The sequence below is a fragment of the Lygodium microphyllum genome, chromosome 27 (assembly GCF_053477565.2).
Source record: "Lygodium microphyllum isolate KBCC chromosome 27, Lygodium_microphyllum_v1.1.10, whole genome shotgun sequence".
NCBI lineage: Eukaryota > Viridiplantae > Streptophyta > Polypodiopsida > Schizaeales > Lygodiaceae > Lygodium > Lygodium microphyllum.
The window spans coordinates 102,138,337-102,164,115 of NC_141161.1; the positions used below are offsets into that span (position 1 = coordinate 102,138,337).

General features: G+C 44.4%; 1 protein-coding gene across 8 annotated transcripts in view; it reads left to right on the forward strand.

The window, feature by feature from the left end:
* RRP41 (3'-5'-exoribonuclease family protein) overlaps positions 1-22,758 on the forward strand; it is a 99,014-nt gene extending 76,256 nt beyond the window's left edge. For 2 of the 8 annotated variants that reach the window (XM_087668683.1, XM_087668686.1), the window contains exons 11-13: positions 21,544-21,574; positions 21,658-21,732; positions 21,828-22,372. In XM_087668683.1, the coding sequence (XP_087524809.1) occupies positions 21,544-21,574; positions 21,658-21,732; positions 21,828-21,958 (237 nt within the window). In that variant the 3' untranslated portion in view covers positions 21,959-22,372. Of the gene's footprint in view, positions 1-21,543; positions 21,575-21,657; positions 21,733-21,827; positions 22,373-22,549 lie in introns of those variants that run through there. The other 6 variants (XM_087668685.1, XM_087668684.1, XM_087668687.1 and 3 more) reach the window with 6 other exon arrangements.
* The last annotated feature ends 3,021 nt before the right edge of the window (positions 22,759-25,779 follow it).

Consider the following 25,779-nt stretch of genomic DNA (forward strand, 5'->3'; position numbering starts at 1 on the left):
AAGTTATAGCTTGTAAGCATGGTCTTAGACACTTGAGAAACTTGTAGGGTCCACATTATCTTGGACTTAGCTTCTTGAATTTCCCAAAAACAAGGAACTCTTCTTTGGGCAGATACGGACAAAAACCATGTCTCCTTCCTTGAAGATCCATTCTTATCTTCCTAGATCAACATGTGCCTCTTGAGAAACTTGTAGGGTCCACATTATCTTAGACTTAGCTTCTTGAATTTCCCAAAGACAAGGAACTCTTCTTTGGGCAGACACAGACAAAAACCATGTCTCCTTCCTTGAGATCCATTCTTATCTTCCTAGATCAACATATGCCTTCTGCGGATCCTTGGTAGCGCGAATATCTTGCCTGATAGCCTTGATTGACTCATCCATTTATTCTAACATCTTCTTGGAAGCTTCTACTCTTAGGGTGGAATCAGAGAAGTTGAGCAGTGTAAAACAACTTCTACCCTTAGGGTGGAATCAAAGAAGTTGAGCAGTGTAAATTTTTTTTTCCAAACAATGCTTGGAATGGAGTCATCTGGATATTTTGATGATAGGATGCATTGTAGGCAAATGCTACCAAGGATAGATGCTGTATCAAGCTCTTGGGTTCTTTGGAATAGTAAGCTCTAAGTATGCTTTCAATGACTTGGTATCTCAAGTAGGCTTCTCCAAAAATGGAACATGAAAAGGCTCCTCATGCATGGTACTCTAAAATTGATGCATACTTGGCCAACATGTGATTTAAAATTAATCCACATGTTAAGTGAGGTTTCAAAAATACATGTCCTCATGACAGTTAGAGTTAGTTAACTCTAGTTGAGTTAGAGCTAGGTCTATCTTAGACCTATCTTGTACCTTTCATTCTCATTCTTGCAGTTCAGCAAGTACACTCTACTCTTTTGCTTCAGCACTCTCATTGTCTCTCTTTTCTCTCCTCCATAGTTGGTTGTCATTTTCCAACATGGACAACTATGGGTGTAGAACATTGAACACATCATGCTTTGGTGATGAGAGACGTGAGACGAGTGTCACAACAAGGTTCTCCAAAGAAACCATCTTATTGAGGGATACAAGCTCATCTTGAATCTCCTCTATCTTGTTGATGTGGTCTTTTTATCCTTGGGGAATCTTCAACAAAGAGGCATCAAAGCACACAAGAATAGATTGTTACTCTAGGTGAAGACAATTGGAAAGTGGATGCTCTCTGCTTGTTCGGGGCCCATGGGTTTGTTGTGTGGCAAAACTTGATGTGTATCAGTTGTAAATGGGAGTATCTGAGGCAGGAGAGGTTGAACCTGGAGAGGTGTCTCCTTGCAGAAAGGACAAACTGTCTGCCCATGTAGGATGATGTCAGCACCTGAACTAGGCCACCCAGCGAGTATTTGATGTTGGTGGCTACTGCCCAGTCAGAATCATGAGAGGGTGCTTGCATAAAAAATGCAAGCTCACAAGGGCTGTCCCTGAAAAATGTAGCAAGGAAGCAGCTGGAAACATGCTGCCCTGATCACAGCAAGTGAAAAAGCAAGGTCTTCAGCACATGAAAATGTCACCCAGCTGGTTGCAGTGCTGACAACAACTCTTCATTGTCTCCAGCTTCCAGCAAGGCAAATTACCATGTGAGATGTGCAACAAAAAGGATAATGAACGTAGAGCGAATAGGGGAGGAGATTGAATGAAACATAGGAGAGAGAAGGAACAGAATAATTGATGATTGAATAATGCAAGGCTGCGATAGTCAGCCCCCACATGCAGCATTGAGCCTCAGTGTGGGCGCCAGATGGAAGCAAGGGGATGAGAGAAGAATAAGGAGGCCTGGCTGAATGAAGACTGAATAGAGTGATGTGGCAGGCTGCCTTTATACAGGCTGATTGAAGCCAGAATTGGTATACAACTGGCCTGGCCAAAACTGTGAGAAAAAAGGTCAGTGTGAGAAACGAAATGCACTGAAGTACTCTCCAACCAAATTGTCTAAAACATAAAATGACGGATACACACAAAATTAGAGCTCCTAATGTCTTTGTTTGATTCACATTGATGCTCATAGGCAGTAGATGATTGTACATGACACATGTCTTATTAACAGTTCCCAACTACTGCATTGTTCACCCAACCTTCGTGGACAGCTGCGTTTTTAGTTTGATCAGCTGCCTTGTTGCTGCACAGCTCCTGGATGTCACACTTTGCTCCAATATTCTTCTATATGCTGCATTTTTAGCTGCTTGCCCGCTTCTTCATTATCTCCCAGCTTAGACCAGTGGTTCCAACACTTGGGGCTTGTCCCTGATTGGCATCACACTTTGACCTCGCTCAGCCTGCTTCCATGGGAGCTATCGGCTGTTGAATAGCTCTGCCTTTGAGCTTTATGTACAAACATTCTTTTACTTTCAGCATTCATTCAGTTTCATCAGAGTATCTTCTCCCCTACTTTACATTTTTGCATTGATGTTTGAGTGATTGTGTTCTAGTCATGTTTGTACATTTTGTGCTTCACATGGCTTTAGAGCTGATGCTCTACTGAAGAATATCCTGTGGCTATTGTGCGAGATACACAAGTGACACTTAACCAACTCACAATGGCTGAGGCATCTACTCTTGGGAAGCTGTGGTGCCTTATCAAGTTTTCCCTTCACACTGAGAGTCTTTGTAGTAGACATATGCTAAATTAAGGATGTGGTTGCACCTCCCAGTCCAATTGAACCAAGCAATAATGCCAGCCATGAGGTCCCATCTATGCTCCTCAGTCCACTTTGTCTAGGGTGGGGATCTTGCTCAAGTGCTAGCCAACAACGACAGAGTGATTCCCTTGAAGGTCCTTGTATGCACATGCTGGGCCTTTGTCTAGGAACAAAGCTAACTATACCATGGAAAACCATCTCGAGGGCTGGTCTCCTCACTTCTTGGGCCTTAGGGAAGTGCCATAGGCAATGACTTGGAATCCTCAAACTCATATCTTGTACATGTTGTTAAACTTGCCACATGCAAGCCAAGTATCAATTGCCAAGCTTTCAGTGCTACTAATCAAAGGAAGAATGGGATCTTGGGTTTGAAGCTATTATTCAATCTCCTCCAAAAGTTGCTCAAGAGAGGTGCATGAATATAGTGCCAATACCAATGTTGAGTGGCAGCTGGATTCACTCTGGTCCTGCTCACTTGTGTCCACCCAAACTTGGTGATTTAGTGAGAGAAGGTCATGTTGCAAGCTCTATCAAGGAATGGGTCTCGCCAAACCCACTCTCCTATATTCCATTGTAATTTTTGTAAGGGCCTCCTCAAGTAAGGCCAGTGTCTTCATCCCTCCATCATGCAAGTGGTTGGGTCTGGGTCAATGTACCATTTCCTATTCCAATGGGCCACTAATTTGATCCTCTACCGGGAGCAGCCTATGAATGCTGTCCAATCCAAATCCTCTCTCATAAGCCCACCCTCCTTGACAATAAATTTAAATACTCCCTCTGCCAATGTCTATCACAGTTTAAAGGATGTCTCCCCTAGAGAAGAGACTTCTTTCAGTCTGAGAGGTGCCTGAGTCTATCCTCCATTTGGGAGGTAATCCCTCGAGGCATCACTATCTCCATCATTGTTTTGATACCCATAAAACTCAATAGTCTTTGTCTCCAAGTCTCCTACTCTCCCCATTAAACTCAAATTGAGAGAAAGTGCTACGATCTCATGCACAATTGAAACCATTTATTTTCCTTACATGTTGAGAGTTACCAAGCTTAGTTTTGTCGACATGGGGTTTCTAAAACTGCTTTGTGAAGTTGAATTATACTATTGTGAGTCAAGACTGCAAAGTTTACCCAAGCAGCTACTGGATTAAGCCAGCATCAAGCATGACATCGAAAACAAAGGCATGTATATGAAGTAGATAGGTGGGAGCAACAGTCAGATAGGCTCGGGATTTGTTGAACAGAAGTAAAAGTTGAGTCTCATAGCTTGATCCAGATTTCCATGTTTAACTAGACTTGGTTCTTCCCCAGAAAACTGGTGGCTGGACACATTTGTGATGTTAAATCACAGCATGGAATAGCATGATTGGAATTCTGGAAGGTGACAATCTAGACACTAGCTCGCCGTCGTGTCGCGTGCTACCCCCGCCCCCCGACTACTCCCTCACACCCGCGTTTGCTCTGCTCGCCGCCTGTTGAGATGGCAAGCTCAACACGTGCAGACATCGATGATGGACCGCCTAGCTAGATGAGTCCGTATGTCTACAATTAGCATGCTGGTGGTCATTATGATACTCACATGGCCACTAACTTATCACTTATTGTATTTAGTTTGTTACACCTACCTACAGCTGGCAAAGACATAGCGCCAGTCGATTAGTGTAGTCGATTATGCACTGTTTGACTTAGTAGTGTTGGGATGTAAAGGTCCTTTATTCACCTCCGTGTATTTTACACGTGTATTGTTATGTTGTACATGTGAATGCACCCTTACGGGCCCTAAGTATAAATACATTTTATTCTGTGTACCAACACATTGTTGGTACACCCAAATGTGTTCGTCACTCTTACTCTTACTCTCACTCACCTGTTCACTTCCTCTGCTGCAAATCTTCACGCTTCCGCTACCCGCGCGCTCCAACAACTGGTATCAGAGCTGAGGTTAAGGTGCTCGCGCTCCTCGAAGTCCATGTGAGACAACACCAGCTCTTCGCTCGCGAGAAATCAATAAGTCGTCACTCATACAGGTCAGGTCGTCACTGTTTCCAGGCACGTGTATGTGCTGGACAGTCAGGCGACAGTGTTGCAGGTCACGTTTTGTGCAAGCGACAGCCTGATAGACAGGCGACAGGTCATTTTTTGACCTGGCAGGCAGGGACAGGTCGTTTTTTGATCAGGCCGCAGTCAAACAGGTCACGAGTAGCCAGGACAGGTCGTTTTTTGATGAGGCAGCAGTTGAACAGGTCACGAACAGGTCGCGAGCATGAGGCGTAGGCTGAACAGGTCACGAGCATCAGGCGCAGGCTGGACAGGTCACACGATGCTGTTTTCATCACGTTTTTGAGCAGGCGACAGCTCACGCAAGGCTGCCGCAGGCAGCGCAGGTCAACGGCTGCAGTTCGACACGTTTTTTCTTCTAGAAAATTTTTAAAATTTTTTCTAAGGTTTACTGCAAGCAACCTCTTTGCCACTGACAGGAGTTCGCGCGCGCAAGCACAGTTCTCAGATTTGGTCAAATTTGAACCTGAAAATTTGGGGCTTTTCCCAGATTTGATGCTGTTTATGCTTGACAGTGACATCTGTGTCAGAAATTGCAGACATTGTGCGCATTGACCTCAATTAATTTGGGGATTTTTCAAAATTTGTTGGAATTTTGCTCATCCGAGTAAAATTTCTTGGCATTGGACCAAGGAAAATTGGGGCTTTTCATGTATTGATGCAATTTTGCTCAGCTGAGTCAGTTTGGCTGACATTTGCGCACATTTGGACCTGGAAATGTGGGATTTTGTGCAGAATTTGATAAATTTCTGCATTATTTGCCTATGCAGTGGCTGGTTTATGTCAAAACAGCAGAGGATTATTGCTGGTTATGCAAGAACAACAGTGTATTTGCTGATTTAGCTTGTGCTCTTGCAGTTCAGTGCTTTTACACTTGTACTTGTGAAAAAATGGCTGCAACTTCTTCCAATTCTGACATTAAAAGTTTGATGGAAATCAAGCGATTTGATGGTTAGGGCTTTGATCTTTGGAAAGATCGTATGCAGGGCATACTGTTCTTAAAGGATTGTGAGGATGCTTTGCAAATGGATAAACCCGCACAAATGTCTGAGGCGGATTGGGCCAAAGTCAATAAAAGGATTGTGGCTTATATAAAGATGGGTGTCACTGATGACATTTTGACAGACATTAAGGGTTTAGACACTGGTCATGCAATATGGGAGAAGTTGAAGACTACCTATGAGATCACCAGACCTGTCAATCAGGTGCATTTAATGCGTAAGTTGGTGAATATGCGGCTGGATGAGTCCAAGCCTGCAGCTGAGCACTTGAGTGCATTTACTGGCATTTTAAATTAGCTCAAGGATGCAAGTTTGGATTTTGATGATAAGTTGAGGGCGATCTTTTTGATCATGACATTGCTTGACTCTTGGGAGACTTTGGTTGTTTCTCTCAGCAATAACCCCAATCTCACATATGATGGTGTGAGGGGTTCCATCTTGAATGAAGAAATTAGACATAAGTCTAGTGGAGAAGGCAGCAACTCAGCTTATAATGTTAGAGGCAGGGCTGAAAAGAAAAATGCAAATGCTGGACAGAGAAGCAGGAGCAAGAGCAAAGGAAAAGAAAAGAGTGATGTTACATGCTATCAGTGTGGTCGGAAGGGCCACAAGAAGCCTGATTGCAGGTATTACAAGAAGGAACAAGAGAGAAAGAAGAATGCAGGAGACAAAAAGAAGAAAGAGGAAAAGACAGATGCATCTGAGGCAGGTAAAGGCAAGGAAAAGGCCAATGTGGCCTCTAATGTTGTCATAGAGGAGCTCTCAGATGCAGAGGCTGATGTATTATGTGCAGTGGGTTATGATGCCCTTGTATGTCACATGCAGGATATGCAGATCATCAAGGCTGATGTGATTGATGCACTTTTGTCAGTTGATGATTGTGTCACTCAGACTTGGATTGTAGACTCTGGTGCCTCTTTCCATGTGACTCTATGCTTGGAGTGTTTTGCTACTTTTGATGCAGGCTGTTATGGCAAAGTTTACCTTGGAAATAATCATGCTTGCAGCATTGATGGGATTGGCACCATACACTTGTCTTTGGATAATGGGCAAGAACTTGTGTTGAAAGATGTCAAATATGTGCCTGGCATCAAGAAGAGTTTACTATTTGTTGGATAGCTTGACTTGCATGGTTACACCACACTGTTTGGTGGTGGTTTATGGAAATTAAAAAGGGGTTTCATGCTGATTGCTAAAGGAACCAAGAAGGGCACTTTGTATTGTCTGCACTGTAAAGCCTTGAATGGCAAGTTTCTTGTAGTTGCTGAAATTGGCTGTCATTTGGAGTTATGGCATAAGAGATTAGGCCATATGAACCAGAAAGGTCTTGATGTTCTTACCTCTTTGAAGAGGGTTGATGGAAAAGGCTCTAAACTTGATTTTTGTAATGACTGTTAGTTTGGAAAGCAAATGAAAAATTCCTTTTACTCTGGTGTCTCCCGTAAGTCAAATGTATTGGACTTAGTGCATTCTGATGTATGTAGCATGCCTCTGAAATCGTTGTGTGGTGCTGCATACTTTGCCTCTTTTATTGATGACTGTTCCAGGAAGATTTGGGTTTATTTGTTGAAAAAGAAAAGTGAAGTGTTTGCTGTTTTTAAAACTTTTCATGCATTCGTGATCACTCAGACAGGTAGAAAGTTGAAATGCTTGAGAACTGATAATGGGGGTGAGTTCACGTCTAATGAATTTAAGTCCTTTTGTGACTTGCATGGGATCAAGAGGGAGCTTACAGCCCCTTACAGCCCTTCTTCAAATGGTGTGGCTGAAAGATACAATAGGACTCTATGTGAGAGAGTGCGGTGCATGCTGTTCACTGCTAATCTCCCTCATGAATTTTGGGGAGAGGCACTTAAAACCGCGGTTCACATTTGCAACCGTTCTCCAAACAGGTCCCTAAATAATGGTATTCTTGAGGAAGTTTGGTCTGGCAAACCGGCCTCATATGACCATTTACGAATATTTGGCTGTGATGCTTTTGTGCATGTTAGAAATGAGCTGAGGAATAAACTTGACCCGAAATCCACCAAAGGCATTTTCATGGGCTATGGTGATGAGGGTGAATTTGGCTATAGAGTGTGGCTACCTCAGTCCAAGAAAATTGTTCGCAGCCATAATGTTGTGTTTAATGAGGCAAAGTTACTGAAAGGTACTTCAGCCTTTGATGAAGACATGAAAAAGGTCAAATTTCAGAATTTGCAGCCACGTATTAATTCAAATGATGAGCCTCATGGTGCTGTACCACAGGCTGAAACTGATGATCAGCCGGTTATCTTTGAGCCAGATGATGATGGACAGCAAATAGAAGCACAGGGAGGTTATGGGCAGCAAGACAGACTTGCTGATTATGAAAATGCAGGTGCTGGAAATGAAAATGAAGGTGCTGTACAGCATGAACAGCATGCTGAAAATGGCTGACAGCAGCCAATAAATGCTGAAGATAACATGCCTCCAGATGTAGATCCGATTCCTGAGAATGTAGATCATTGGGTACGCAGGTCTACACGCCTAAGAAGGCAGCCACATAGGTATGACCCCTCTTTGCATTATGTGATGCTTACTGATGAGGGTGAGCCTCTGACATATAAAGAGGCTAAGTCATGCAAATTCAGCAATAAGTGGGAGCTAGCTATGCAGGAAGAGATTAAATCTCTGTATGCTAATGATACTTGGGATCTTGTGTCGTTGCCCAAAGGAAGAAAGCCTCTTCCAAACAAATGGGTTTACAAAGTAAAGACAGTTGATGGGAAACCCAAGTACAAGGCAAGATTGGTTGCCAAAGGTTATGCACAGAAGGAAGGGATTGACTTCCAGGAGGTCTTCTCACCTGTTGTGAAGATGGCTACACTACGTGTGCTTTTTGCTCTCACTGCTGTATTGGATTTAGAGCTGTACCAAATGGATGTGAAAACAACTTTTCTGCATGGTGACATTGATGAGGATATCTACATGAAACAGCCCGAGGGTTTTGTAGTTCCTGGAAAAGAGCAGTTGGTGTGTAAACTAAAACGCAGCTTATATGGGCTGAAACAAGCACCACGGCAGTGGTACAAAAAGTTTGACACTTTTATGCTCTCTCATGGGTTTACGCGCAGCCATGCAGACCATTGTTTGTATATGAAAAAGGATACATATGGCAGCCCTATCATACTTGTTTTGTATGTGGATGATATGTTGTTAGCTGGGAAGAGAAAGACTAGCTTGGATGCTCTCAAAGATCAGCTGAAATCAGCTTTTTTCATGAAAGATTTGGGGAATGCAGAGCATATATTGGACATGAGGATTCGTAGGGATAGAACGCAGAAATTGTTGTTCTTATCTCAAGAAAAGTACATTGAAAAGGTACTGGACAGATTTAACATGGCTGAAGCTAAGCCTCTTGGAGTACCCTACCTCCATACCTTAAGCTTAGTAAAGCCAATAACCCAAAAGATGACATGGAAGCCAATGCTATGAAGGGAGTCCCTTATGCATCAGCTTGTGGCTCTCTTATGTATGCTATGGTGGCTACTCGTCCAGACATTGCTCATGCAGTGGGAGTTGTCAGCGGATTTATGTCAAATCCTGGCAAACCACATTGGGAGGTTGTCAAGAGTATTCTTAGATACCTGAAGGGTACACAAAGAAAGTGTATTTGCTATGGGCAGGGTGCACTTAATTTGCAGGGTTATTGTGATGCAGACATGGCAGGTGACTTAGACACTCGCAGGTCCACTAGCGGGTATGTCTTTACAGTTGCTGGAGGGGCCGTCTCTTGGTGTTCTAGGTTGTAGAACATTGTCGCACTGAGTACTACTGAAGCTGAATACATATCAGCTACTGAAGCTTCTAAGGAAGCTATATGGTTGAGCAGACTCGCAGAGGATCTCGGCATATCTGTGAGTACTCCAGTGTTGGGATGTGATAGCCAGAGTGCTGTGTATCTGGCTAAAAATGCCATGTATCATTCACGCACAAAGCATATTGATGTGCGATATCACTTTATCAGACAGATTCTGGAGGATGGTCTAATCACATTGACTAAGATCAAAACACAGGACAACCCTGCAGATGTTCTCACTAAAAGTCTAAGCAAGGCTCAGCATGAGCATTGCATATGACTAGTGGGAGTTGGTTAAAGGTTCACTCCGGACCTTTAAGTGGGAGGTTGTTGGGATGTAAAGGTTCTTTATTCACCTTCGTGTATTTTACACGTGTATTGTTATGTTGTACATGTGAATGCACCCTTACGGGCCCTAAGTATAAATACATTTTATTCTTTGTGTACCAACACATTGTTGGTACACCCAAATCTATTCGTCACTCTTACTCTCACTCTCACTCACCTGTTCACTTCCTCTGTTGCAAATCTTCACGCTTCCGCTACCCGTGCGCTCCAACAAGTAGGTCATTTTCCTTTATGTTGTATCTTATCTATACTTTGTGTACATTGTATAGAGTGTGGAAGAAGAAGAAAAAATCAGCAAGAAAACGTTTTGGTCTCCATCTCTCTTCTTGTGTTCTTGAGTGAGCTTCCTCTTGTGTATATAGTGTGTGTTTGGCGCAGCAGCTCAAGCAAGTTTCCCCACCATGCGATTCTTTACATGGTATCAGAGCAGCATCACTGAGAGAGGTTGATTTCAAAGGCTGAAGTGAAGGAGAAGAAGTAAGGTTCGAGCAAGCAAGCAACGGATAAGAAGCTCTCCCATTCTTCTACTCTCTCTCTTGGATAGTGTCTGTGGAGGCACCGAAAGTAGGGTCGAGTAAATATCTCAGATTGCTGTGAGATTTGGTGTGCGAGCAGATCACTGTATATTCTGCAGATCAGTCCTTTAGGACTCTCCCGTAGTTATTTTGGATGCTTAAGGCCGTTTCAAGTCCCGTTTTAGAGCCGCAAGGTTGTGGACAACAATTTCAGGGTACACTGTGATTTCGGTTGTATTGACCGAAAGTGGGTGCGTAAGTTACAGATTGCGAATTTGTAATTTTTGAGGTATTTGTAGGAAGCAAACATAAGGTTTATCTGAAAACAGGTTGCAGATTACATGTACTATTGAGCAATCAGTGAAAAAGGTTGCTTGGTGTAGTGCTGTGCACGTGTTGTTAAAGATTGCAGAAGATAGCTTGCTGTGCTGTATCCTTGCTTGTGATAATGGCAGAGAATAGTGGAAATCCCATTATTGAGAAGCTCGACAAGAACAATTACTCTTCATGGAAGTTCCGTGCGACGAACTTCCTAATTGAAAAGAGCCTTTATGAGTTTGTCTCAGGTGAAGATAAGGAGCCAGAGCTGGATATTCCTTCGATTGCAGATGAATTAAAAGCATGGAAAGAGTGTAATACGAAAGATAAAAAGGTGATGTATTGGCTATCTGCAGTCATTGATAATACTATGCTGGGATATATCAGGAATGCAAAAACTTCACATGCAGCTTGGACAATTTTTGAGAGCATGTTTTCAATAAATACAAAGGCACGAAAGATTCAACTCAAGCAAGAGTTGAATGCCTTGAAGAAAGAGAAAATGTCTGTCAATGAGTATGTGTTGAAGATGAGGAGCATTGCAGATGCTTTAGCAACAATTGATGCGATGCCAGATGATGATGATTTGGTTTCATCTACTCTGAGTAGCCTTAACAATGAGAAGGCATGGAAATCATTTGTTACTTCGGTATATGTACGGAAGTCATTTTCAGATTTTGATGAGCTGATTTTTCTCATGATTACTGAAGAGATCTATATGCAGGGTGATTCATCTAAAAGAAATAGTGAACAGGTTCAAGCATTTTACTCGAGTTCAAAAAGGGGACGTGGTAGATCCTCTTCGAGAGGCCGTGGTATGGGACGTACTGGCGATAATCAACAAAACAGGTTCAATCAACAGTTTGGTTAAATGCAGGTTTTTGGAGGTAGAGAAAACTTTAGAGGCAGGGGAAGCTCTAGAGGAAGAGGTGGATGACAGAATAGAGGTTTTGAAAATTCTGCTATTGTTTGTTATTATTTTGGCAAAACATGCCATATTGTAGCCCATTGCTATGCAAAGAAGGATGATATTCGCAGTGGTAAATTGCAGCAAGGAAACTATGCATCGTCTTCACGACAGAATGAAGATAAAAATGAGCGTCTGTTTGTTATGCAGCATATGATGAATGCAGTTACAGGAAAGGGGACATATGATGATGTATGGTACATCGATTCAGGTGCATCTAATCATATGATCAGTCATGTTGAATGGTTTGGAGAAATGCAGGATTTACAAAATCCAGGTTATGTGCAGACGGGTGATGATTCATGCTACCCAATTTCACACATTGGAAAGGTTTCGTTGTCCTTGTATGATGGCCAGACAAAGAGTCTGACAGATGTATTACATGTGTCATCAATTACAAAGAATCTAGTATCTGTTGGTCAAATGGTAGAGCAAGGGTTGCAGGTCCGATTCAATGCAAAAGGTCGTTTTGTAGAAGTCTTTAATGATAAGTGCAGGTTGATCGCAAAAGGAAGTAGAGTTGGCCGAATGTTCACTTTAGATGTTGGAATTCTTGCAATGGATGCTGCTATGTATGCTAAAGGAAATATGATATAAACGTATTGAGCACGCAAATGTGCAAAGACTGAAATTAATGCAGTCCAGAGGATTGGTTACAGGGTTGCTTTCATTTAGAGTTGCAGAATTGCATAAAGTCTGTGAAGCATATCAATTTGGTAAGCAGGCAAGACAACCCTTCATACATGACAGAGAAGTGAGTAGGAAAATACTTGATGTAGTGCATACAACTGTTTGGGGGCCTATACAAAATATATCTCTTGGTGGCAACAAATACTTTGTCACATTTATTGATGACTGTTCAAGGAAGTTATGGGTATACTTTATGAAGGAAAAAAGTGATGTGTTTGAGCACTTCAAATCTTTTAAGGCAGCTGTTGAAACAGAAACATGCTTAAAAGTAAAGTGCATGAGATCAGATGAAGGGGGAGAGTACCTCTCTAATGAGTTCAGTGGCTTCTTGAGGACTCGTGGGATAAAGAGACAATTTACTTGTAGGTATACCCCACAGCAAAATGATGTTGCAGAAAGAAAAAATAGGCATATTGCAAAAGTTGCACGTGTATTAATGGCTGACAAGAATATGCTCAAACATTTTTGGTCTGAGACTGTGCATACTGCTGTCTATATTATGAATAGAACTCCCACAGTTGCGGTTTATGGGATGACTTCTGAAGAATGCTTTACTGGCAAGAAGCCTGATGTATTGCACTTGAAAGTATTTGGCTGTGTTGCATACGTTCATGTGTCAGATGAGCTACGAAAGAAGCTTGATTCAAAGGCAGAAAAATGTGTTTTTATTGGATACTCTTTAGAGCAGAAAGGGTATCGCTGTTATAACCCTGTCACAGGTGAGTTCAGAGTGAGCAGGGATGTTATCTTGGATGAGATGGGAAGTTGGTATACACCTATTGGTGATGTTTTGGATGATGATAATGATCAAGACAGCTTTGTGTAGAAAGATAAACAAGAATCACGGAGTCTTAGTGGACCAGAAACATCATTTGGTACTACACCTACAGTGAGCCCTTGGTCTGGGAGACTAAGGAGTAGCCCCACATCTTCAGGTGAATCTATAAGTGTTGCAGGGAAGAACAAACGAAAGAAGAAAGTGTTGGATGGTAATGATTCATCTAACAGTCATTTGGGATTTGACGGAGATTCCAGTGGTTTGGAGAGTTTGGATGATGAGCTTGGTATTCCTTCAGTCAGGACACCAGGTGTACAGAGAGCTCATAGTAATGTAAAGGCTCCATTGAGTGATCCGGTGGTACGCAGATCTAGCAGGGTCAGATACCCTGTTAAAAGATTTGGTTTTGAAGGTTATGCAGCTCACCATTATGCTTATATGGTGAAACTAGTTGAGGATGTTGAGTCCACTTATTTTGAGGATGCTGTTGGTCATGCTCATTGGGATGCAGCAATGGATGAGGAGATGGCTGCATTAGAAGCCAATAAGACTTGGGATCTGGTATCCTTACCTAAGAGTAAGAAAGCTATTGGCTGTAAGTGGGTTTACAAAGTCCAGCATAATGCATATAGTTCAATTAGCAGGTATAAAGCTAGGCTGGTTGCAAATGGCTATGCTCAAACTTATGGCATAGATTATGAAGAGACATTCAGTCCAGTTGCTAGGATGGCAACTGTTAGATGTGTGATTGCCTTGACAGCAGCCAAAGGTTGGAGTTTGAAGCAAATGGATGTTAAGAATGCCTTTTTGCATGGTGAATTGCAAGAAGAAGTGTATATGAAGCAGCTAGCAGGTTATGAGGATTTAGAGCATCCCACATATTTGTGCAGGTTAAAGAAGGCGCTCTATGGGCTGAAGCAAGCATCTAGAGCATGGTCTGACAAGATTGGAGACTATCTTGTCAATACTCGATTTTGTATTTCTGATGCTGATCACTCACTTTATGTGAGAAAGAGAGATGTAGGATTGATCATCATAGTCATCTATGTGGATGACTTGATTATTACAGGTGACAGTGACAATGGGATTGCTGAAGTTAAGAACTTCTTGAAGAAGAAGTTTGAGATGAAAGATTTGGGTGAGCAGAGATACTTTCTTAGTATTGAGGTGATCAGATGTGATGATGGTATATGGTTGTCCCAAAGGCAATATGGCTTGGATATGTTATCTAAGTATGGTATGACAGCATGTAAGCCTCTTTCAGTACCATTGGAACAAAATGTGAAGTTGAGTGTTGATGTTGGAGATGAGATAGAAGACCCTACTATGTTCAGGAGGATAGTAGGGAGTTTGATTTACATGACTATCACAAGGCTAGACTTGAGCTATGCTGTTGGTCTTGTCAGTCAGTTTATGCAGATGCCTAGAAAGCCTCATTTGGATGCAGTTAGACGTATATTGAGGTATGTGAAGTTTACTTTACATCATGGACTTTTTTATGAGGCAGGTAATGACATATATGTCTTTGGATACATAGATGCAGATTGGGTTGGTAGCATGTCAAACAGAAGATCTACAAGCGGATTCATGTTTTCCCTTGGTAGTGCAACAGTTACATGGAGCAGCAAAAAGCAACCTACAGTTGCTTTATCGAGTACAGAGGTTGAGTATAGAGATGCTGCTATGGTAATATGTGAGGTGGTATGGCTGTATAAGTTATTAGGTGATTTGGACGTGTAGGGAGATGGTCCAGTTGTCATTCATTGTGACAACATGAGCAGCATACAGCTAGTTAGGAATCCAGTATTCCATGCTAGGACAAAACACATTGAGGTGCATTACCATTTTGTGAGAGAGAAGGTACTTGCAAAAGAGATTGACTTGATATATATCAGCACACAGGATCCGATAGCTGACATTTTCACAAAGGCATTGGGTGCAGAGAAGATTTGGAAGTTTCGAAGTTTACTTGGAGTTGCAGAGATAGAGTTGAGCTTGAGAGGGAGTGTTGAGATGGCAAGCTCAACACGTGTGGACATTGATGATGGACCGCCTGGCTAGATGGGTCCGCACGTCTACACTTAGCACGTTGGTGGTCATTATGATACTCACATGGCCACTAACTTATCACTTATTATATTTAGTTTGTTACACCTATCGCGCCAGTGGATTAGTGTAGTTGGTTATACACTGTTTGACTTAGTAGGTCACTTTCCTTTATGTTGTATCTTATCTATACTTTGTGTACATTGTATAGAGTGTGGAAGAAGAAGAAAAAATCAGCAAGAAAACGTTTTGGTCTCCATCTCTCTTCTTGTGTTTTTGAGTGAGCTTCCTCTTGTGTATACAGTATGTGTTTGGCGCAGCAGCTCAAGCAAGTCCCCCCACCACGCGATTCTTGACACCACCTTGGCTGGTGCCTCCCCATTCTTCGCTTACGGCCCCCGCTTGTAACCCGTCACCCCGTCCCCGCCCTATTGGTGCCTCGCTCCACCTTGTCGCCCCGTTCTCGCTCTGTCCGTTGCCCATACGATTGGCCATACCCGACGACCCCCTCCTGGCTGCCTGGCCTGCCTGCCCACACCCGACGAATCCGCTTGGTCTCCCATTCCGCCTTGCCCATCCCGCCTCGACATTCTGTGCCTCTCCTCCCCAAGGCTATTCTTTTCTCCAGATCCCCCTCGGGCGTGCTTCCCCCGTCCACAACCTCGGACCTATTCGTAGCAAACATAGCAGTGTTGCCCCCCCCTCTCCCCCCTCCCTCCCCCCTCCCCCCCTCCCCCCCCGCCCCCCCGCGTGGGGCATTGATCCCCCTACCCTCCAGTTGCTCCCTCCATCTGCAGCAACTCTCCCCCTCAGGTAGCACCGCGACGTGATCGGTAGTTCTCTCAGGAGGGACACGCAATGGAAACCTTTAGTCAGACGCCGATGCACTCAGCGAGTGCCCCCTAGTCAAACACCTTGCCCGTAGTCCTCTTTGAGGAACAACTCTTAGCCGTCCGAGCTATGGAGCTGGAGCTAATGGAAACAACGATTTATGGTTAGGTAGTAGGACATTTCCCAGCTAGGGCCTAGCTTCGGGACTGGTTACACTCCACGTTGTGCATCGGGACAGCGTAGATCGAGGAGGTGGTCCTATTGGGCCAAGGGATCTTCATGGTCCGGCTCCGCTCGGCAAACATAGCTCACGAGTTACTTGCCAGTTCACCATATGTGTCCACGAAGGGGGTTATACACATGGTCCCCTGGTACAAGGGCTTTACTGTGGAGGCGTTTGCACTCCACAACAGGTTTCTTCGGCACCCGGTCACCCTTCTTTTCCTCGGCCTGGCGATTGAGTATCACCAGTTGGTGGAAGACTTTGGACGGCTTTTCGGCACTATCCTTCTTGCGTCCTTTGCGGATGCAGTGACAGCTGCAGGAGTCCCAAAGATATGGATGCAACCTTGTCGGACGGATCGACATTTTATTTCTAGAGGAGCACAAGCTCACCCCCACCCAGGCCCAGCGGGTAGGGAAGGTACTCCCAGGTAGCTCGCACGCTTACTGGGAGCACGCCATAGGTGCCCACGGTAGGAGTAGAGGCATGTGCACCTCTACTGGTCCGCCGAGTCTTACCGCTTGTGTTCGAGACCACGGGACAATAGTGGCAGGGAGGGTGCTATGGATTAGATTGGATATTGGGGACTCGTGCCTTGGAGTCCTTAATATCTATGCCCCTACGGAGGTTAGGACACGCAGCAAGTTCTGGATGGAGATCGCGAAAGGACTCTCAAAGGTGGACTCTTGGGTTGTTGGAGGAGACTTCAACAACCTGGAGGCTTTGGAGGACCAGCAGGGCAGAGGGAGAAACTACCAGGGCATGGCCGAGGAGGAGCAGGAGGCATGGGAGGTGTTTCTACTAGCAGGAGCATGCAATGCCTGGAGAGACCCTGCCTTCCATAGGAGGGAGAGGTCGCTGGACTTCTCTCGGGGATACAGGCGGCTAGGTGGAGTCCTGCTGGAGCGGTTGGACATGTTTTTTGTGGAAGAGTGGGGAGGCTCTCGGGGAGGCCAGATTGGGAGTTGGCGGGTACCACGTTGTCCGGGTTCTCCTGACACTAGATCCTCCAGAATCTGCCCTAGATACACGATCTTGTCGGATCTCTGACTCGATCTACAGGAGGGAGGATGTGACGAGACAAATAGAGCAAAAATTTGGACCAGAGAGTGGGGTAGGAGCCAGATTGTAGAGGAGCTTGCAGAGGCCCTAGCTGATCGAGTAGAATCTTCCAAGAGGCAGCCATACAGGCCAGGCAGCAGAGCTGGGAGAAGGAGAGAGCACTCTGGCGGAACCTTGCAGCCACGCAGAGATTATTACAGGAGGCACCAGAGGATCCCACTCTCCACGCACAGGAGGTGCGTGCGCGAGCAGCCATTGCTGGCCCAGAGGTCAGGCGCTCTGAGTTCTCTTTCCGCACCTCAGCAACTTTCTAGGCGTGGAAGGGGGATACGATGTGCAGGGAGTTTTTTTAGGTGCACCAGCCTTGCACCTCAGGAGAGCAGATATGCAGCCTCTGAGATCAATATGGGAGGACCCGTCCTAGCCCAGACGAGGTGATGGAGATTGCCACCCACTACTATAGTCGCCTCTTCCAGCAGGAGACAGCCTCAGCTAGAGGACAACGATGTAGACAATAGGTTTAAGATAACATCCTGTCCCTCGTCACAGAGGAGATGGGACGCTCCCTCCTAGCCCCCTTCACAGAGAGGGAACTAGAGAAGGCTTTCCGTACACAGGACGGGCAGAAATGCCCGGGAGAGGATGGCCTCTCTAAGGCTTTCTTCACTACCTTCTGGGAAGTGGTGAAGGACCCCCCCACTGATGGCCTTTCAGGAGATTTTCACTTCAGGACTGATGCCAGGGAGTCTATTGGTAGGCCTTATCAGTCTTCTCCCCAAAGGGGAAGACTGGTTGGAGCTTTCCCAGTGGAGACCGATCACCTTATTGTCAGTGGCCTATAAGGCACTAGGAAAGATGATTGGTAGGCGACTACGCCCCTTGCTTCCAGACATCATCCATGATGCATAGATAGGCTTTGTCCATGATAGGAGCATCCTGGACAATGTATTTACCTTCTTTGAGGCGACAGACTGGGCCCAATACAGTGGGCAAAGATTGGCCGTACTATTGGATTTTGAGAAAGCCTATGACAAGGTGGACTAGGATTTTCTAGAGGGCACCATGGTGAGGTTGGGTTTTCTCTAGGCTTGGATTTCCGGGGTCTCCGCACTTTACAGATCGGCCACCGGCAGGGTTTTCATAGGAGGGAGGCGAGGGGAGTTTCGGTTGGAGAGATCGGTGCAACAGGGTTGTCCCTTGGCCCTGTACCTGTTGCTTCTCTTTGCAAAGGCGATGTCTCACTTCCTCAAGTCACGTGTGAGCGGTTAACGTGGCCTCCGACTTTGAGTAAGAGAGGAGACCGAGTTGTTAGACTCAGAGTATGTAGATGATACAATGCTCTACATAGAGGACGACGAGTTGATGCTGGAGAGAGTGAGGTTGGCTCTTGAGGTGTTCTGTTCTGCAGTGGGAGAAAAAATCAACTAGCGAAAGTTGGTTGGTTTCCTTATAGATCCGGACTCTAGCACGGAGTGGGGCGTCCACTTGGGATCTAGATGGGTGAGCAGAGGACAGACTGTTTGGTACCTAGGATTCCAAGTGGGACTCGACATCACTCCCGCCGAGCAGTTTCTTCTAGTCCTCGATTCTATTCGGAGGAAGCTGATCTACTGGAGCACGATTCGCCTCTCACTAGTCGGCCGAGCCCTGGTAGTTAACCAGGTTCTCCTAGCGACGGCCTGGTACATCGCCTCGTGTTGGTGCTTCTCCTCTTGCGTAATGCAGCTTCTCCACCTAGTGTGGAATTTCCTTTGGTCTTTGTTAGACGGCTCCAGGGATTCCAGGGCCAAGGTGGCGTGGGCTACCATTATACGACATCGGTCAGAGGGAGGGCTTGGGATCATCGACCCAGAGTATCAGAGTATGGTCCTCTTGGGCAAGCTAGTTGTCCGCGGCCTCACACCGGGAGGGCACACCTGGAAGGTCCTATTGCAGAAGGGTCTTCAGGATTGTAGACCGAGGCTTAGCGGTGAGTGGAGGCCGTCCTTGAGATGGATCTTCACGTTGGCCCAGATCCCCCCCCCCAAAGATCACCCTTCCTACACAGCTTGCTCCGCGTGTGGCAGGGCCTCTGTAAGGCCCTAATCCAGAGCCTCCTAGGCTGCCAGGAGGAGATAGACCGTCAATCGGTGATTTGGAACCCCCAGGTTAGGGACTGGGAAGGAGCACAGATTGGCGAGCGCCCCCACATCCAGTGGGCTGGTTGTGAGGTTGGCCTGGCTCGTACCATCAAGACATGGCGGGAGGTGTACAGGATGGCCGACGAGGAGGTACTGAAGCAAGTATCAGGCTTCCAGCGAGGAATGGAGCGGAGGAGAAGGGAGATAGACGCAATGATACCTCAGGAGTGGCTTGCTTTCCCGTTTCGAGAGCCGATAGAGTGTGGGGAGTTATGGGCCACTAGGTTCTCACCAGCAGGCATCCCCTTATAGGTGGCAGGAAGAGTAGGTGGCGCTCCACCTGGGACCTTTTTCACAGTGCAGGAGGGAGGGGGGGCGTCTGGCTCTTGACAGAGGGCAGTAGGACGAGGGGATAGCTGTCCTTTCATGGAAGAAGATCCTGGTGGTTGGTCTTCAGGGGAAGACATGGCGGTTGGACACCCTTTGGTCTTTTGGCAGGAGCTCGGGGGGTGGCGCCTCTGGATATGGGAAGGAAGGCCACTTGATGAGTTGGAGTGGGATCCGGGACAGTGGCTTTGGCCGGCCACAGCGGTCGCCAAGAAGCCACCGAGGTTCCTGGAGTATACTGCCAGGATTGGCAGACACGTACTGATGCAGGAGGACATGGATTGGGCGTTGTCACATAGCAGGCACTGAGCGGAGCACAGCATCACGGAGCTGTTCTGACGGTGGCCTTCTAGCGCCGCCTATGGGACAGCTGGAGGCTGAGGAGGGTATCGCATTTTTTATGGCTAGTGGCACATGGAGGTTTGGCGGTGGGAAGCTGGCTTGCCCAGCTGCAGGAGGGAGTTTGTAAGTGTTGCACACAGCAGTCTATGGAGTGAGGCGGCATAGCTCGTGTGGAGAGGAGTATGCCGCATCTTGCGCTGCATAGCACCTAGCCTTGGATGTATCTCTTGGGGTGCTTTGTGCTAGTAGGCGGTTAGCTAGGGCCGTCACCTTTTGTATGAGGCCGGGATGCAGGATACGATATTCATTATCGAGGCAGGGTCGTGCGTAGTGGTGGGTTTAGAGTCTCTACCCATCTGCCAGGTACTGGAGCCCACAGCAGACCGCTTTGAGGTATGGGAAATCATAGGGAGTCTTACTGGTTGGCATATCTGGAAGGTGCAGTGTCAGGTGGCTTTCGGCGGAGAGAGACTTTGAGTATAGGCGACCTTAGCAGAGCTCTGGACCTCCATCATCCACTGCCTTCGAGGCCGATGGGATCAGGTGCAGGGCAAGTCCAGGGCTCTTCAGGAGCTCCGAGGTCATTTCATGCGCACTTGGGGCGGCCAGGACCTGTTCTTCGTGATGCAGGTAGGCAGCCCCAGATGGCGATACACCCCCCCTCCATGGCTTCTTGCCCCTATCCTCCCCAGACCGCCTTGAGAGGCGTGTATATATGATGCATCTGTTACTCTCACCAGCTCCAGCTTGGTCTGTTGAGTTTGAGCAGTTCTTTGTATTCAAGGTTTTTTCTGAAGTAATATAATTAGCCACACTTTATTTGGGAAAAAAAAAAGAGTGGAATTCTGCGCATGAAACCACTACTACACACTTGAGTGGACCCTGTATGAAAGTCTAGCAAATGGACGATTCACACACACACACACACACACACACACACACACACAGTTCTTTGTTTAACTCTGTACATGAATGGTTGCACTTTTCTGTTAGATACTTTTTTGGCATTTGAGTGCATATGCGCCTCCTCCATCAATGACATGGCTCAGAAACATAATCTTAAGGAATCTAAGGTATGTTGAAATAGCATACCAGATAATTCAACTAGTTTAATCAGTATGTTGGATAGGGCAGGAAGAGCTGGATAGGTAAGATGTGGGAGATGAAGGTGACAGACAATAATGGAATTCAGAAAACTACAAAGAAGGAAGTTTTTTGAACTGCCGTCATGGAAAGCTACAAAAGTGATAGATTCCAGATGATCATATAGCTTTCTTGTGAAGCATTGACATGCCCTGTTTTTCTTGGAGTGTGTTCTTTGGTTGTTCACTCAACCGTTGTATCTATTATGTAATTAGCTGATCTTTGCAGGGCTTGCCACTGGAATTTGATATTGGACCCTGTGCGAAGCAAAACCTGAGGTTGTTGAAGCATCTATATAGGTCTGTAGCTTGTGAATGATGTTTCTGTATTGCGTTGCTGCAGGTTTTGTTAGAGAACACCAAAGAGCTAGCATTTTCAAGGGGAACTGTCCGGATTTGAATCAATTTTGTATAATAGGTAACTTATCTCACAGTGGGTGAATGCCAACTCCTCAATGGAAATGACAAAATCACATTTGAAACAATCTTTGTTTGCCTTACTGACCTTTCCAGATTTCATACATTTTCACTTTCTGGAGATCTGCAGATTGGAGAATTGGGTCTTTCTTAGGCTGTTTTCTACGGAGGCTCCCATCAGGAAGCGTAATTGTAGCCATAATCTGTACAAGATCATGGGCATTTAGTGTCTCACTCAAAAAACATTTGGACTAGGTGTATGCGCTCGCGCGCGCACCCACACACACACACACACACACACTCTCTCTCTCTCTCTCTCTCTCTCAAAGTGTCCTCTGTACAGTAGATGGGTAAGAAGAGCAATTTACAGGCAATGTGTACTGATAGCCATTATGTTCTCTACTCGTAAATTCATTGTTTAGGACTACAGGGCATTTTTGACTGATTCCTTTATCTTTTTTGGCTCTCTGGAACTCCATAGACGATAGAAAGTTAAGCAACTTTCTCCTTCGTTATGATATAGAAAAGTCGAGAACTATTGATGTCTATTCTAGACATAACACATTTATTCGACATACGAATACAATTTATTCACCCCTAATTTCATGAAAAATGTGGAGGAATTTTAATATATTCTTAGTTGCAACATGTTTGAATTATGAGCGTATTTGAGTCATAAATAGTCACACAGATGTGTAAGAGAATGGTTGTGCATGTGCACGTGAGCTTGAAGCCAACACATGGGAAACTCTGCATCATATTTCTTATACTATTAGGGAAAGTTGATGAGGTGTAACAGAATGTTCGAACACATGCAGGTGTGATATTGAAGACAACACATGGAATATTTCTTATACTATTAGGGAAAGTTGATGAGGTGTAACAGAATGTTTGAACACATGCATGTGTGATATTGAAGCCAACACATGGAAAACTCTGCATTATATTTTTTATACTATTATTGAAATTCCATGAGCGACAAACCTTTAGATACTTAAGTCCATTGGTTCTATAAGTAGGCAATCACATCTTGTTACACCAATCTCACATATTTTAAGGGCATTGCGTGAGTTGTCTCATTTGTGTAAACCTTTGTTATGTAAAATTATGGGCTCCTAGCCTTTCTTTATTGCAATGGAAGTCGTGTATTAAGATCTCTTATGAGGACTAACAAACCTGTGACATGCAGAGTGTGAATATATATACAGTAACATTGAGGCCAATCACATTGAAGGTTTCCTCATTGTGGCATGCTACTTAAATATAGAACTTTTAACCCTTTAATCTTTGGAGTCATTTTTTTTGAGCAAACCTTTTTGGATGAAATGAAAAAACCAAGTGATGTGTGCCAAAGTACATGAGACAGAGCAAGGCAAAGTAGGAGGTTCATGTTCAGATTTAAAAAAATTAACAACAAAAGGAATTACAAGATTGCTTCCCTTTCCTCTTACATGCTCTCTCTCAATAGGTTTGCTTATATTTAAATGGTTCATTACAAATGCAAAAAGTATGCTTTCCAAAGTTTAGAGATGGGATCACTAGCTGATGAAAGCCTTCATGTGCTCTTTAAATGAAGTTACACAATCAATGAAAATACTTGTCCATCAATTGTCCGAAGACATGCAATCTCTTGACTTGTTTTAAAGTATCAAGATGCATGCAAATGTTTCATTTTGAAAGCAAACATGTGGCTAATATGTTTTAGTGTCTCAACATTTGTCTCTATGGTTCATTTTAATACTAGACATATGGGATCACTAGGCTATGTCTTTGCCATATGCATACTATGATGGGTGTTCTCATGGATGGTTAATCCAAAGCGATAAGAATCCCAAGCAACAAAATATTGCAACTGTCATTATTAGCAACATGATAGGAACATCAAGGAATTATTCTTAATCATCAATGTCAAAGACAATGCCACAATGTCAATGCATGTATCCATGGACCTCGTATGGTTTCACACTCACCATCCACAAAAAGATGCCTTTGTCCTTGCTTGGAAGAGCCACCATCAAAGTGTGGATCTTTGACCATCTCGCTCGCCACTGCCTCTGCAAATATAGGGAGCCCACTTAAAGTAACACAACAACAATGCACAAAGTCAACACTTTTTATGGCTATCACTAATTGTCGCATGTTCAACACCTATTGAAAATTAGATTCAGGCAAGTAATCGATCTCCTAATAATCTGATACAGGTCAATAAATACAACAAATAATAACCTGATAGAGCTTATACAGGTCAATAAATATAACAAATAATAGTTAGAACTATTATAACTTGTGTCAGCACACAAATTGTAAGTGACTTTGCATGAGAGATACTAGATACTAAATAGGCGTACAGACTTTCACTTGCTCTATCATCCACCGCATGACCAAGCATTAAAGAATTGGCTTCCATGCTTGCCCCTTGTATGACACGTGCCACTAAAATGGATGCATGTAAGAGGTAATGATGTCATTGTCCATGGCTAAGGAGCCACATACATGGCTAGTCCTAATGTATACCTTGAGAATGTGTACAATGCCACAACTCAAGGCAAACATGCTCGTTGGGACATAGGAGCTTCTAGAAGCATGCCATAAATATATGGATCCTCTCCATGCATACTCTCTAATCTCCACCTTCAAGCCTCTTCTCCCTTGTAGTCAACATATAGTGACGCATGACATTGTTCCTCGGATGCAAGCGAAGGTGTTGAAAAAGTGCCATGCTCCTTGCCATGAGCACACAACAGTGCATTCCACGGTATTGTATCATGAACAACATTGATAACTTTGCCTAAGAAAACATAAGGTATATTAGATAGATGAACGGATTGAAAGCATGGAGAAATACACAAAAATAGAAGGTGAACTTGAAATAATATATCTTAACTGAAGAACCACCACCATCGTAACACCCAAAGGGGAGCTCATGCTCCATGGTGCTCAAATTAGTTTAGGGAGAGCGGATCAAGATAAGATTGATTTGTTCACTAGCAAAGGAAGCCATGACCAACACCCAACCAACCACAATCTACTGATGTGGAGGTAGCAAGGGCAATCTCGAATCGTGCATGTTCCTTTGTTAGCATATCCCAGGATCTGGCTTACGATTACTAAGTGGAATGCCACCACATGGAAGATCCAAAAAGATGAAATGTGAAGCCTATGACACCCTTGCCATTCTCGACATATTGTCTTCCTATAGGCCTCACTCATGCCATGTGCTCATGTATCAAAGTGAATACATAATTCTTCATAACACTTGCAAAGTCTCTTGCAATGCATATATAATCTCCAACAACAACAATACACCTACTTCCAAACTCAGTCATTAAAGTGAGCAATGCATGCTCTTCCAATAACACAAAAATCATGGTCTTCTTAAGTGTTTTTCCCCCTACAGTGGGTGCTATGTTCTCCTCCTCATCAAGAAAGTCTTCAACGTCTACCTCATCATTCAATGTCTATCCTTTATCTTTTGTAACATTTGATCATTAAGCACAATTGTCAACTCTTGTTTTTGCAAGTGGACATATGATTAATTGGATGGGATCATTGATGTTTACCTTTTTCCATGTGTGTAGCGTCCTCCTTTGGTCTATCTTCATTTTCTCTTTAGATCTCCTTTTCCTTGGCAAGCGTAATCAATCCACCATGGGCAGTGTGGCAATGCCGATCTGGATAGTGCGTGCATGGGAGGGGGTAACATATAAACCCCCTCATTTTTAGTCAAGAAAATCTAGTGCATAGCTCTTATAGGAAGAGCTTCCATGTATCCTTGTCTCTTCAAATAGTTGAAGTATCTACATCCATGCTCCCAAACAAAGCACAACAATCAAAATCCCAAACCACGTAAGTCCTAACCACTAGCAAAACAATAGACCAAGCACTTGTATACTAGTCGTTGAGAGGCCATCTAAATCAAATTCAGCTTTCTTGAGGCTGAGGCCTCCCCCCTTCTCTCTAGAAAAAACCTTGGCCTTCAATGGGAACATGAACCTCCTACACTCGATCTTAATCTCCTCAAAGTAATCAACAATTGAGGAGTTGCTAG